This window comes from Schistocerca gregaria, chromosome 2 (genome assembly GCF_023897955.1).
Source record: "Schistocerca gregaria isolate iqSchGreg1 chromosome 2, iqSchGreg1.2, whole genome shotgun sequence".
In the NCBI taxonomy this organism is placed as follows: Eukaryota; Metazoa; Arthropoda; class Insecta; order Orthoptera; family Acrididae; genus Schistocerca; species Schistocerca gregaria.
Genome location: NC_064921.1, coordinates 122,015,241 through 122,029,598, shown reverse-complemented (window position 1 = coordinate 122,029,598; position 14,358 = coordinate 122,015,241). Strand labels below are relative to the sequence as shown.

Sequence of the window (14,358 nt, the reverse complement as noted above, 5' to 3'; positions counted from 1 at the left end):
GTGTGTGTGTGTGTGTGTGTGTTGTGGGGAGGGGGAGGGTGGGGGGGGGGGGGGGGGGTTGCCTAAGGGAATTGATCCGGAATGGTGCACCGATTTTTCCTTATGGCACAGGCTTATAATAACTGAGGGGGTCATTTTGTTGACTACAGATGATGATGAATGCCAGGTAGTAGTTCCTCCCATGCTCTGCCCCCTGTCCTGAACCTCTTCCACCTGCACACTGGGAAATGTACAAAATGGAGGCAATCGTGTGGTGTTGTGTGTTGGCCTGGAGAAGACACCACCATTGAATGCACCACCCATAAGTGCCATGCATGGGCCCACAGCCCATCAGGTTCAGTGCAGTTGCCCACATCCTGACTACCTCTGGCAAAGAGCACATATTGATTTCAGGGGAGCAACGTGGTTGCTAGTTGTCAGTGACCTCCCTAATTTTCCATATGTCGAAAGGGTGTCTACATCCATTACGGCAGCTACTGTCCATGCCATGTCCATCATATTTGCAATAGAGGGGCACCTTTCACTCAGATTTCTGGCAATGGCCCTCAGTTCACTGCATCACCACTTCAGGATTTTGTCAATGGTGCAGCACTGAGCACCTGACCACCATCCCTTTACATCCTGCATTCAATTTGGAATCCAAGGAGATGGTAAGGACACTGAAGATTCAGATTTGCAAACTATTGATGACAGCAGAATTCAGGGAAGCACACACACCATATTCTTTCCCACCTACTGGTCCACTTCTTAAATGGATGTAGCCCAGACAAAATTCTACATGGGTGCCAACCCCACACCCTATTGAAGCTGCTGCACTGGACTCAGCAGGCTCACCATTCACAGGCAGAAACACATTACCATGTAGGCTTCCATGTCTGGGCTCGTAGTTTTGGCCAGGACATTGAGTGGCCCCAAGATGTCGCCACCAGCAACAGGGGCAGGCAGATGTTTGATGTAGATGGCAGAGAGGAGCAGCTCTGCGTACAATGTGATGTACCACCCCTACTCCACCACTGAGTGGGAATGCCATCTGCAACCATTTCAGGGACAAGCCAACCCACCAGTCTGCCCTTTATTACTATGACTTCCACCGTACATTTGACATCAACAGGAAGTCAACAATGACCAGTGACAGAAGCCCAAAGAGGTAGAAACCTGTCTCCTCCCTACACCATTTCCAATACCCACCCCAGCCACTGGTGGACCCCTCCCCTCACCACTGATGTAGGCTGAACACTTTTGGCCTGAAGTGTCCATGGAGACTGAACTGCACCATATCCACCATATCCAGCACCTACTCCCCAACAGACTGGCCCAAACTTCAGCCTAGACTCCATCGATTGGCAGAAGATATCTGAGAATACTTGGGCTCCAGTGATACATCCAACTTGCCTTCGCATGAGGTGCAGCAGCTGTGACAAGTATCTCTGGTGTTGCTGCCCTCCGGCAAGTGTTTACCTACAAAAACTGCAGCACAGTTATTGCTAGCCAGCCTCTTGCTGGTCATTGAAGCCTTTCATTGTGCACCATTGAATAGTTGAGTTTAGACCTCATCTGATTAATGATACTGATTTGAATTTGTCCCTGGATTATTGCATAAACTTAAGACGACATTACTACACAATGGATTTGTTTCAGATAATTATTTACTTGGTGATCTCCAGGGTCATTTACCTCCTATACCATTTGTTTCATTCTGCTGGTATCCATGTTACCTTCAGTGCGAGTTATAATAAACATTGATCTACCTACACAGAGTAACACATAAGAGACATGTTATTCCTTACAATTCATTCCTAATTCAGAAACAAGTTTTATCACCATCACCATAAAAGAAATTCATTACTTAAAATAAATTTGGTATTTATTGTGAAAATGACTATCATGTTACACAAATTAAAATCTTTGTTCTTTTTCAGAAAGTGAAAGAATCTTTGCTGGCCTATCCAACAAAGAAGAGAGATGAATGGGTTCTGGAATGGCCAGGCCAAACTGTATTAGCTGTTTCAATGACTTTCTGGACTTCAGAAGTACATGAAGCAATCAGGAAAGGTCCTATGGGCCTCAGTCAATATCTTGATATGAGTAATGAACAGATAGACAGAATAATTGACTTAGTTAGAGGAAAACTGTCTTTGCAGAACAGGATTACTCTAGGTATTTTCAAATGTTATTGTAAATGATTTATTTAAAATAACTGATTTTATAGTTTTGCAGACAGCTCTTCACATAAAAAAGCATAAATATCCCATTTGTCACAATGAATATTCACCAGACTGAGAAGTGTAACTTGTCTAAAGTTTCTAAAAAAGAGAGACTTCAGTTTATGTGTACAGAATAGCATTGAAGGAAAGTCAGTCCATCTCCAGAGGTGAAAGTTGCAACAAAGTGAGCTTGAAAGTAACTTATTTTGCATCATTTCAGGTTTTTTATTTTATTTTTATTTTATAACTGTAGCTTTCCTATCTTTGTTGATGTGTTTCTTTAATCTGTGAGTGGACATGACCATCAGGTTGTGACTTTTACAAATGGAGACCAATCTATTGCCATTTTGGTTGGCTCTTGCGAAGGTGGGACAGTTTCCGATCAGTTTCTTTTACTTCTGTTCTCAACCACTTTGAGCATTAAAATCACCCTTAAGAAACTTCACATGGTGTTAGGTACTTTAACTTGTGTTTCATCCAGCAGATCCCATTTGTTTCTATCCTTTGTAGGGGTATGTGTGTTAAGTAGGGTTTAATTATTTTGGCATGTTTGATTTCTGATACAGACAGTCTATCATTCACTGGTTCAAAATTTGTGGCTGTTTACAGAGGCTGGTCCTCATGACAAATGCAGTCCCAAGCTTCTGCAAAAGAATATTGCGATTTGAACATTGCATTAGAATGACCACAAAAATCTCAGTGAGACCTCCCACCACCACCTGTGATACTTTTACTGCATGAATAGAAGCTGGTACCTATTGGTGGAGTGCACATTATTGCTTTTAAGAGTTACCCATTCTTTGGATAAGGGAAGACCCTTATTTTACGTGCAAAATCATGATGTTTCACTAGTCTTTTATGATTTTGTTTCATTTCACCACATTTTACATATTTTTGTAGGGAGCTCTGCATATTATGTTCACTGGTCTAGTTTTAAACATTAGTTTAGTGTATATTCCTGTGGCTGTACTGCATTTCAGACATGTGCTGCAATATTTGATGACAAGACATTAAATTATTGCAGGTGCTCTTGTGGTTCTGGATGTCCACGCTAGGGACGTGCTTGCAGGGATTATTGACAAGAATGTTTTAAAAGACGATGACTTCCAGTGGTTATGTCAACTTCGTTATTATTGGGAGGTAACTCTTAGCAAGGAATTTACTTTTCTAACTAAGAAATCATTAAAGATAATTTTGATGTTGGCAACTTAGAATGAACTTCTAATATGTTAAGATTGTTAAGATTCGTAAAAGCACAACCAGCATTTCTCATATGGTTTATGATGTTACTCTTTCATTTTGAGATGTTTTTCTAGGTGAACACACAGTTTTATGCTTAGTCTCCATTCTTGCAAATTAAGTAATAACAGAAGAGTAGCATCTTCCCCCAACTTACCGAGCCAGGAATATATTTAGAAATGTTTGAATCTCTATCATTTGAAAATTCTTAAAATTGTTTTATTAGTAGAAAGTTGAGAAAAATGGAAGAAGAATGTGTTAGTGCTTGAAGTGCTTAAGGGAAGACAAACTGTGGATAAGGAAAACCAAAATAGTAATGGATTAACAGTCAAAATTCATATTATTATTTAATAATAATTATCATCAGTACGACCCAAACAAATGTAGAATATACATAACTCTCATTAAAGTCTGTCATAACATAGGCCATAAAACATGCTGTGCTGTGGCACAGATACAATAATGCATACTTGGTGATCCATAAACTTGCTGGCTGTAATTGCACCAAGGCAAAGCACAATTATATGGACCTTGTTAATACAGGCTATTAGTACAGTTATGTATGTTCCACACTTGGTTGGGTCATATTTAATGTAATCGTATTTTTCATCCGTTAGTGTACTCTATTTTCTCCTATGAAGATGACTGTAGTTATTTAAACCGGTAGAGCATAAACGTACAATTGTACAGCTGATGGCACAAATATAATTTTTTTGAGAATATCTTATAGCATATGTCTTTTAGAAGCCTTCGTGACCCCAAAATAGCTTATTTTCTCTGCTCAATCCTAAGGCTGTACCTCGTTGGTGAAATGAGACTTTACCACATTTAATACTAATATTTGGCACTATTGCAAGATACATTGGATGTTAATTTTTTCCATTATAAGTAACTAATTCATATGACAAAAATTAGGATTAAATTATTGACATAACATGATCAGCAACTAGTGCTATGGAGTTAATAACTTTTTTCAAATATTGTGCATCAAGAGATAGCAGATGACAGTACCTGCTAGAATTCTTCAACTTTATGAAACAACAGTGTTCAAGTCCAATAGATTTATGCATTTAGTGGGTTAGTGCAGTACTAAATGCCATACACCACTGGAACCTAATGTATGACATTTTAATTCTCTGTAATTTAAATAATCACCTTCACCTTGTTTTATGTATGGTATATTTAGTTTGTATCCCTCTGACTGCATATGTTCAACTTTTGTAATGTGGAAATACTACTTAGGCTAATATATCACCTTCACAAGTAGTGTACATGGATCTCTAATGTTTTCTCTTATTAAGAAAAGTGTACTTGTTCAGATAATTATTTCTCATCTAACTAATTTTTCCCTTTCTTTTCAGTTTTTCTTGAATGTAGAGTCTCTCTCTTTTGTGTCTCTTTTATTATACAGGGTGTTTCAAAATGAATAAATGGGTTTAAAAGCTTTCTATCATTTATTACATTCAGTTTACAATTAAAAATAATACATCAAATGAAAGAGCAGCTTAAATATTTTTGTTGTGTACCACTGCACAAATGGAAGAGTATGGAGCCACCAAGTGAGTGGAGAACATGTTGAGCAAGTGAAAGAGACTTTCATGAGCAGCCCCAAGACATCAGTTTGCTAGGCCAATTGTAGTGAACTAGCAGTTCCAGTAAGGTATGTATGGAGGCTTTTAGCAAGATACTTTCAACTACATCCTTATCATTTGTAGTTGTTACAGACTTTAAAGCCTACAGATCCACAGTTTACATGCCAACTTTGAAAACTAAATTTTACTGCATGGCGATGAAGATTTTCTGAATGCTGTCGTCTTCAGTGATGAATTGACATTTCATCTAAGTGGAAAAGTCAGCACACATAATGTGCACATATGGGAGCCACTAAATCGATGGTATAGATGCAGTAAGGTTCTCCTAGATTAAATGTTTTATCTGCCATATCCCGGCGGGAAGTTTATCCAACTGGAAGAATGTGAAATACAGAACTTTACGTGGCAGCAAGATGGTGTGCCACCTGCCTGTCATAATTCAGTACGCAGTTGATTAAATGACGTTCTGCCTGACTGCTGAATGGCCACAGGGGGCTGGATAACAGAGACTGTTTTGCATGATCTCCATCTTCACATCCAATCTGACACCATGCGATTTTTACCTTTGAGGGTTCATAAACCATCATGAGTAGTGTCTCTGCTACCATCTGATCCAACCAACTTTCAAAATAGCCTTGTTGCACTGATCATGACATTGGAACAACTCTCATATTGACTAGATGTGATATAAATGGTGTTCATATTGAATACTTGTAAGAAAAACAGTGTGAGTTGCTCTTTCATTTGATGTATTATTTATAATGCTTAGTTGAATGTAATCAATACTCCAAATCCTTAAAACCCGTATATTCATTTTGAAATACCCTGTATATTCCCAGTCATCTTTATTTTGCATACCACCATCTCAACCACATGTAGCTTATCAAATTTTCAGATCTCATCGTAATGTAAACAATTCAGTTTTCCACTGGACCATTTCCAGAAAGTATCCCTTGGCACGATGATCTAGGTGGTGTTTACAGTGAGATTTTTATATCTGTAAGCTGTACCATTCTCTTTTATTGCAACTGTATCTTATCTTCCCCCAGTAGGAGACCCTTAGTATTAAAAGCTGACATTTTTATATCATGTTATACATTTCTACCTGCTGCTGCTGCTTGGTGAGTATTTCTTTTCTTTAGCTATGTAGCAACCCTGTGATGATTTTCTTTAGCTATATTATGTATGTTTACAGTTCAGTGATAAGTTTCATAGATTTACATACCTTTTTCTATACTTTGTAAGTACATTTCTTTGTTTATCTAAGTATCTTACTGCAGTTATATTTCAATGAAAGTAGTAAGTAACAAGGAAAACACATGTTGTAAATTTATAGTATTGCCATTGGTGGTTGTAATTATAGTGCTACACAAAATGTGCAATGGCATTTTTTAATCAAAGTTATTCTCCCAGTACATATTATGGATACATTATAAATATTTGTTTTATGTTTCCATAGGAGGGCCAGATGGTTACTCGCATGATAAATTCCCAATTAATGTATGGATATGAATACCTGGGCAATTCACCAAGGCTTGTTATAACGCCACTCACTGATAGATGCTACAGGACACTGTTTGGTGCCTTACATCTACATTTAGGTAAGTACTGTCAAGCAAACTATTTCTGCACTCTCAGTGGGTTTAATTCTAATTTTGTGCTCAGATTTTTTTAGAACACAAGCATATCTTTAAGAACAAATTTTTATGTTACTAAATTTGATAAACATGGTTGTCATGGAAGTTTGGTTTAGGATGCAAAATGTACCATTGGGATATATTATTTCTTTTAAAAATGTGGATTACAGTTAAGTGATTTCATGATTTCAAACCCTATCACACATTATGTATAATGGATTTATTGGAGTAACACTGGTTAATAACCTCATTCAAGCTGTATCATAATGTACTGCCATTTTTCCTGTGCCATCTATGACGTTGAATATGCAGCAGTTTTAGAATCATTTTATTTTGGATCCATCTGAGATTCTGTTCCAGAGACTAAGGATCCATTGCAAAACATGGATATTAAGGACTTAAGGACCTCTTGAGTGATTGCATGGTCTCCTTGAAGAAGCCACTCACTGTAAAGCTGTAGCAGGTTAGCATTGAATAGTTTGTCACTCAACACCATTGCTTCAAGCTGTGAGGTCATGCTGCTTCTCTTTAGCAAATAGCACAATAAAATTGCTTGTCCTCAGCAACATAGGCATTGAGTTTGTGAATGCCAAACATTTAATTTTCACCATTTATGGCACGCACTATGTCTCCAAGGCAGGAACTTATGACATGGAATAAACCACCTGATCAGTAGGTAACACGAACATGGTATGATGTTTATTGACATTCCAGCTTGCAGATACACTGTGTCCATCCCTCTATTGATACATGCACAAATTAAAACATACATCAAAACAGTAGTTCACCTGATATATCCCAAAAATAAACTTTTTATCATGGTGGTAATCATTCACCAGTTCAAAAAATGCTTGTACAACACATCACTCCATCAAAGTGATAAGTTACATTACATACAGTTCTGTATTTGCACAACACATTCACATATGCACACGTCTGAAAATAAAAATATGCCTTGCACTTGATCATTTTACACATGCCAAAGGAAACTGTAGGGGTGTCTGGAGCTGGTTCACTTGGAGTGTGGTACATCTTAGTCTCAAAGTCTGGAATATGACCTAACAGTGCTCACTTCCTGGATTTAGGAACAGCTGGTCTGCACCTCAGTTGTTCCTTGTTATTTGTTGGTGTTGCTTTAGGATGTCTACCCACATGATTGACATGAACTGAAATCAAGTGAAAAGGCAGCTGTAATGACTGGTAACAGTGGCTCCAAGAATGAGTGTGGTCATTTGCAGTATTTTCTAAACTTTCTGAACTGACTGTCCTTTAACACTACATTGCTCAGATCTCCATTCCAATAATGTACTATGATTATGTAATTCTGCTTTCCGAAGGAATGACTGATGATTTCACTGTTTCACTCCCTTCTATGCCTCCTTTAGTATACACACTAATTTTTGTAAGTGTTAATTTGCTAGTTCCGGTGGTGGCCAAAGTCCAGGGGTGAGTGGTGAATGTGTCCTCCTTCCATACAGGATTTCATACCAACTAAGGCCAGTGGACATGACCATTTTTGCATTGTCAGCACCACAGTATATAACATACAAATGTCATAGGTATCACACTTGCTGCTCTCTTAGAGGCTAACCATCTTAATGACCAGTCTGTGGATTCACCAGATGTGTCCGTTTCCAACAGAGTGTGCTAGGATAGTTCTAAGTTCAGTCATGTTCATGAAGTCTGATTAAGCAGTTCATTTCTAAAATTCATTCCTTGATCACTTGTGGTGCTTAATGATAACCTAAACTTCAGAATCCACTCTTTAAAAAAAATTTAGCTGCAGTCTCATCTCTCTGACTTGGTATTGGTATCATAAGAAGGTATCTGAAAAGATGATCTAATGTGGTCCTTTGGTACTGTAGTCTTAGGTAGTGGTTCAACAGGAACACATAATTCTATTCTTTCAAAGGATTCACTAGTCTCTGTCAGTTCTTGCAATTGTGCCTTGATTTTTCATTACAATAACCATATTTTGTATTGTATCATACTTTTGATACAACCACAGAAGGAGATTTTACTCGTTGCCACCCTCAGCTATTTATAGTGCTCTGAGGGAAACACTATGAGAGGAGAACAACGAGAAAACTGAGAGACTAATAGTGATTAGTGACAAGAACACATACATTGACAAATACTCAAATTTTTACAAACAGCTCAGCCAGCGGATCCTGAAGTTTAACTGCTATCAGAAGTTAAGGCTGGACAATAAACAGTTCTTATCCCATTAGAATGTTCACTGAAGACATGCTGGTGTGAACTTGCTAGAAGCATATGATGTGGTGTGATGTATACAAGTAGAAGGATGTCTTTTTGATTATTGAGCTGCCTTTTGAATTGCCCACTCTGCTGTGGTGCTGGTGCACATCACTTCTACTGCAGGCTTTCTCCCTCAGCCCCTATGGGAACCCCTGGCAAATGGCAGGAAGGGCATACTCCTACATCCAGGGCTGGAGTGTTGATCGCTGGAGGGCACCCTTCAAAGAAGTGTGGCAGACAGTGGAGAGCCACAAACCTAGCCCCAGGCTGCATGCTGAATCTGTAAAACAAAACACAACAGCAGGCTCACACAGTCTCAGAGGACGAAGCTGGTTCCATTGTCTTTTGAGCAGTGACCCTGTAGGAGAGAAACCAAGAACATCTTGTGTCAAAGGACGTGGAGTACTGTGTTGTAGATCTGAAAATGAGAAACATTTTACTGACCAGCAGATGAAGAAAGAGGGTGCAATGCCAGTGGCTCTGCAGGAGTTCAGCTGGGGAGGTCCATCTTGAGGCATCACACATTAGGTGGACAGAAACAGTTGCAAGGCTCCCATGAGTGAGTGCCACAGAACTGACTCATCCACACCTTGAACGTTCACACGAAAAGTTCAGCTCCATCATTTGGCTGCTGATGAAAAGGTGCTGTGATCACATGTTCAGTACTATTGGCTGTGCAAAACTGTTCAATTTCCTGTGTGATGAACTGCAGTGCATCATCTGACACTAACATTTCTGTGCATTATTTGACAGAAACACTTCCTGCAAGCCCTTGATGCAAAAAATTGAAGTAAGTGTTCTAATAGTACTGGTCGACATCATAGAGTCCATTAGGAACCACAAAGGGTAAATGACTGAAGGCACCCACTAAAATAAGCCATTGTGTGTTCCAGAAAAGTACAGCAAAATAATTGTGGATGCATTTTGTTGGACCGCTGGGCCATGGTCAGTCTTTTCTGAGGTGAAATTGCCAGTTATTCCATGCAAGCAGCGCAGCGTGACATCATGTCTTCAGTCTGGACATCTATCTCTGGCCAAGAACAATGGCTTCAAGCAAACTGCTTTGTCTTCACAATACCCTAGTGTCCATGATGTAAAAACTTTAAAACATCCTGCTGAATGGTGCATGGGATGATGACCTGGGCCTGGTCATTCTTAGTGTTTAACAATAAAACACCATGCTGTACTGACAGGCTTGATGGTGACCCCAATATCAATGTACTTGTGGATGAATTATGTCTTTCACTCTACTTGGCCACGTTGTGCACAAGTAATTCAGCAGAATTCGTAAATATGTATCTACAGCTGTTGCCTGTGCTGTGAACAAAAGTCAATGGGAAAATTGTGAACTGTGGAATGATCCAGAACATCTAACTGACAACATAATGGTTCAGCGGAGTCAAACTGATCATTCTTGTCCACCAGTGACCTTGACAACACATCAACATTGGGATATTGATCCGTAGGGCAGTACAAGATTCTGTAGTTGTAGTTCTGTAGTTCAACAGCAGTAAAGACCATTATTGCCAATTTCTGTGCTGTCCCTGGTGGAACAAGCTTGGCGTGGTGGAAGAGGGAAGTTAGTGGCTTATTATCTGTGACCAAGTAGAACGTCCTTCCATAGAGGTAATGATGAAACCTGGTTACACCATAAATGATTGCCAGTGCTTCTTTTTCAATGTGACTGTAATTTGCCTAAGTCTTAGTCAGAAGTTTGGAGGCAAATTCTATTGGATGATCTGCTGATCTGACATGACGCAACAGAATGGCACATAGGCCAATAGAAGAAGCATCAACCGCTAACACAACTGGTTCATTTGCATAAAAATGTATGGAGTACATGTTACTACGTAGTGCCCATTTCAACTGATCAAAAGCTGACATTCCTTGGTCCATGCAAATGGAACATCCATAACCTGTGAAGTAGAGCTGCAATCAGAGAAGCATGAGGAATGAATTTGAAGTTGTTGTCAAGTATGCCTAACTCTTCTTGCAGTTCTTTTAGAATTCTGGGACCCAGGAAATCATTGATGGTGACATAAATGGCATGTCCGAGATATTCCATTTCCATCTGGAAATAAGAGCATTCACCTTTGTGATGCTTGAAGCCTGCCAATAACAGTAATTGAAAAAGGCTCTTGAGACTGACTAAAGGTTCTTCTGCAGAATGTCCATACATGACAGTGTCATCCAGGACATTTGAGCAAGAAGGCACCTTGACACTTAGATGTTCTAAAAAGCATTGAAAGATTGCCAGTGCTGAGGCACTGCTGAAGGGCACGCATTGAAATTCTAATAGCTCGAGATGAATGGTAATAACCAAAAAATTCTTTGCGTAGTTATCCAAAGGCCATTGGAGGCAAGCATCCACCAAGTATGTGATGTTTGAAATTTTCCCGGCGTACTGATTGTTCCATAAAAACATGGGAGAACTGCCGTAAGTCAGTAACATCTTTCCATGATATTTCGGCACAAAGTCTTTTGGCCATTTTCAGGTGATTACAGCTAGAGAAGTACTGGCAAATACGCGCTGAGCTCTGCTATTTAAAGCCAAAGGGGGCTGCATTGCACATGCGCTGCGCATGTACTGTTTAGCGTGCGCGTTCATAATTCCGTGTGCTGCGCCTGGCACCCTCTGTGGTGGGATCCGTTAAGGATGACCTGGGCCCACATAAATCAGGTGTCTACAAGATTTCGTGTGATTGCGGCAAGTCATATATAGGGCAGACAACAAGAACGGTGCAGGAACGTATTATGGAACATCAGAGGCATACTCGTCTTCTCCAACCCACCAAGTCCGCAATCGCTGAACATTACATTTCTACTGGCCATTCTATGAATTACAATGATACAAAAATTGTGGCTCAAACATCAAATTTCTGGAGTTCAATTATAAATGAATCCATAGAAATAAAATTGTCAGACAGCGAGACTCTTATCAACCGAGATAGCGGTTACCAGTTAAATTCCGCTTGGAATCCCATTGTAGAGAAACTTCGTAGCCAGCATAGTTATCGGTATAAAGATGAAGATCGATCTGATATCGAAATGCCAAGTTTTCACCGCGGAGCGCACTAGGCGCAGTGCCTGGAGTTGTGAAAGCACACGCTAAACAGTACATGCACAGCGCATGCGCAATGCAGCCCCCTTTGGCTTTAAATAGCAGAGCTCAGTGCATATTCACCAGTACTTCTCTAGCTGTACTCACCTGAAGATGGCCAAAAGACTTTGTGCTGAAATATCGTGGCAAGATGTTACTGACTTATGGCAGTTTTTATGAAACATCCACCAAGTACATCTTGGAAAAATAATGAACCTCATCTAATCTGTCCATCAGTCTATCTGAGCAGGGCAAAGGGTACATGCCTGTCAGTGTGAAGTTTGCCTGCTTTATTTCTTCATTGATGGTCCTCGGTGTCGATACACTGCATTGTGATACTGGCTGAAAAAAATAGGGGGCGGAAGTGCAGTACTGACAACCGTAAAAGATGTAGCCAACAGGTAGCCCCCTCACCCCCACCCCCAATATTACACAGTTATATGGCCAGTGCACTGTTGTTTAACTTTCAATAAGCCTCAGTAATAGGTTGCAGGCAAACATTCACATATTGGTACAATAGTTGACTGTTGAACATCTACAAGCAGTAAAAGCCTAACCCACAGTTCTTGATGCATAATATGGTACATATTGAACAAACACTTTCATTATTTTAGCATACAACCTATTACACTTATTTCATAGTTAAGTGGATGCATTGTTACTGATCTAACCATTATGGGTTTCTCGTCTGAAATTTGGCCATGGACTCACTGTCTCGTGACCAAAAATCAGGCCCTTATATATCCTCACAATAATAGGCACTGAAACTACACATTTTGTGATGTTTAATTTACAGAAATTAAAATTGAAGCATACCTCATTCAATTAACTGAAAACTTGGAAAAATTCCATATTTTTTAACAGTTTCTTCAATTCAAGAGTTAGGGTGAATTATTTGTTTAAATCATGAAATTAACAGACATAGTTATGCAAAAAACACTTTGATGAAATTGTTAATTGCTTGATAATTAATTAAGGGATGGCTTTGCTAACATGTTTTTGAATAGAGTCAAACAGATCCTTCACGAATACTATTAGTTTTTCCACCAAATATTTATAATTAGTACAGAATTTATATTTGTTTATTGGTCAACAATAGAATTTAAGTTATGAAAAAAATTGCCGTGTGGGATTAGCCAAGCGGTCTAAGGTGCTGCAGTCATGGACAGTGCGGCTGGTCCCGGCGGAGGTTTGGGTCCTCCTTTGGGCATGGGTGTGTGTGTCTGTCCTTAGGATAATTTAGGTTAAGTAGTGTGTAAGCTTAGGGAGTGATGACAGCAGTTAAGTCCCATAAGATTTCACACACATTTGACTTATGAAATAATTACTAATTTCGCCTCATAACAAAAGATACTAACTAGTAATAGTTAAAATAAATTAGAAAATCAATTACATACATAAAACTAAGCACAAAGTTAGATCTGGTGATATATTCTTTAATACTGATGGTCAACCTTTGTCTCTTATTGAAATGCAGATTATACTCATGTGTGTTAATAGTAATTGGTCAAAAATGAAGAAATGAATTTTAAGAATGCAGATGGCAAAACAAGAGGGAAAGTAAAAATATCCCAGCTTGCTTCGTCTCATCACCCCCACATTGGACTTACCAGGTAGATATTGCAAATAGCTAACTGGGCAATTCAATGACCACCAGAGACCCCAGACATTGGGTTTAACAATCTACACACAAAAAACATTACATATGAAATCTCATCAAAACTACAGTACATATATTTTTTTAAATTTATACCTATATGAACTGGCCATATGAAAGTCCCCATACAAAATATTTGCATACCATGTATTGTACAATGGCACAAAATATCCACGTTATACTTTTAATAAAATTTAGGCATCTTTGGCACAAGTGATGTTTGTTTTGGCTAAATAAAAATTACAGTTCAAGATACATTTCACTTTATACAAGTCCTGTCTTGCTTAAAAGAATAAATCCTCTTGGGTTGCAACAAGTTAAATTACACTGGGTATTGCAGTTCACTTTTTAGACAGAAAATTTCACTTGCTCAATGTTTAGTGTTTTTCACAAGCACTTTCACACTTTAAATGAGCTTTTACACATTTTCTCACAAAGTTGTCCATACTTTCAACAGGTCCAAACAGCAGTTAGCAAGGAAATGCTCTGTGATCCGTTCCCTTGGAGGTGGTTCTCCTCCACCACGTAACATGAAAAAATTAGACAAAATACCCTACTTTAGTACACTCACTTTTACTTCTAAATATAAGGAAAAACAATGTTTCACTCTAAAAATGATAGTCATTAGTTTATAAATAGATGTGTGACGTAGTTCTCATAACATTACAAC

At 38.9% G+C, this 14,358-nt stretch overlaps 1 protein-coding gene across 1 annotated transcript in view; it reads left to right on the top strand.

Moving 5' to 3' along the window:
* The window catches only part of LOC126336485 (dynein axonemal heavy chain 7), a 978,012-nt gene that overhangs the window by 395,934 nt on the left and 567,720 nt on the right, over positions 1–14,358 (top strand). The window contains exons 16-18 of the mRNA XM_050000228.1: positions 1,920–2,157; positions 3,229–3,344; positions 6,495–6,636. Coding sequence (XP_049856185.1) covers positions 1,920–2,157; positions 3,229–3,344; positions 6,495–6,636 — 496 coding nt within the window. The remainder of the gene's footprint in view (positions 1–1,919; positions 2,158–3,228; positions 3,345–6,494; positions 6,637–14,358) is intronic.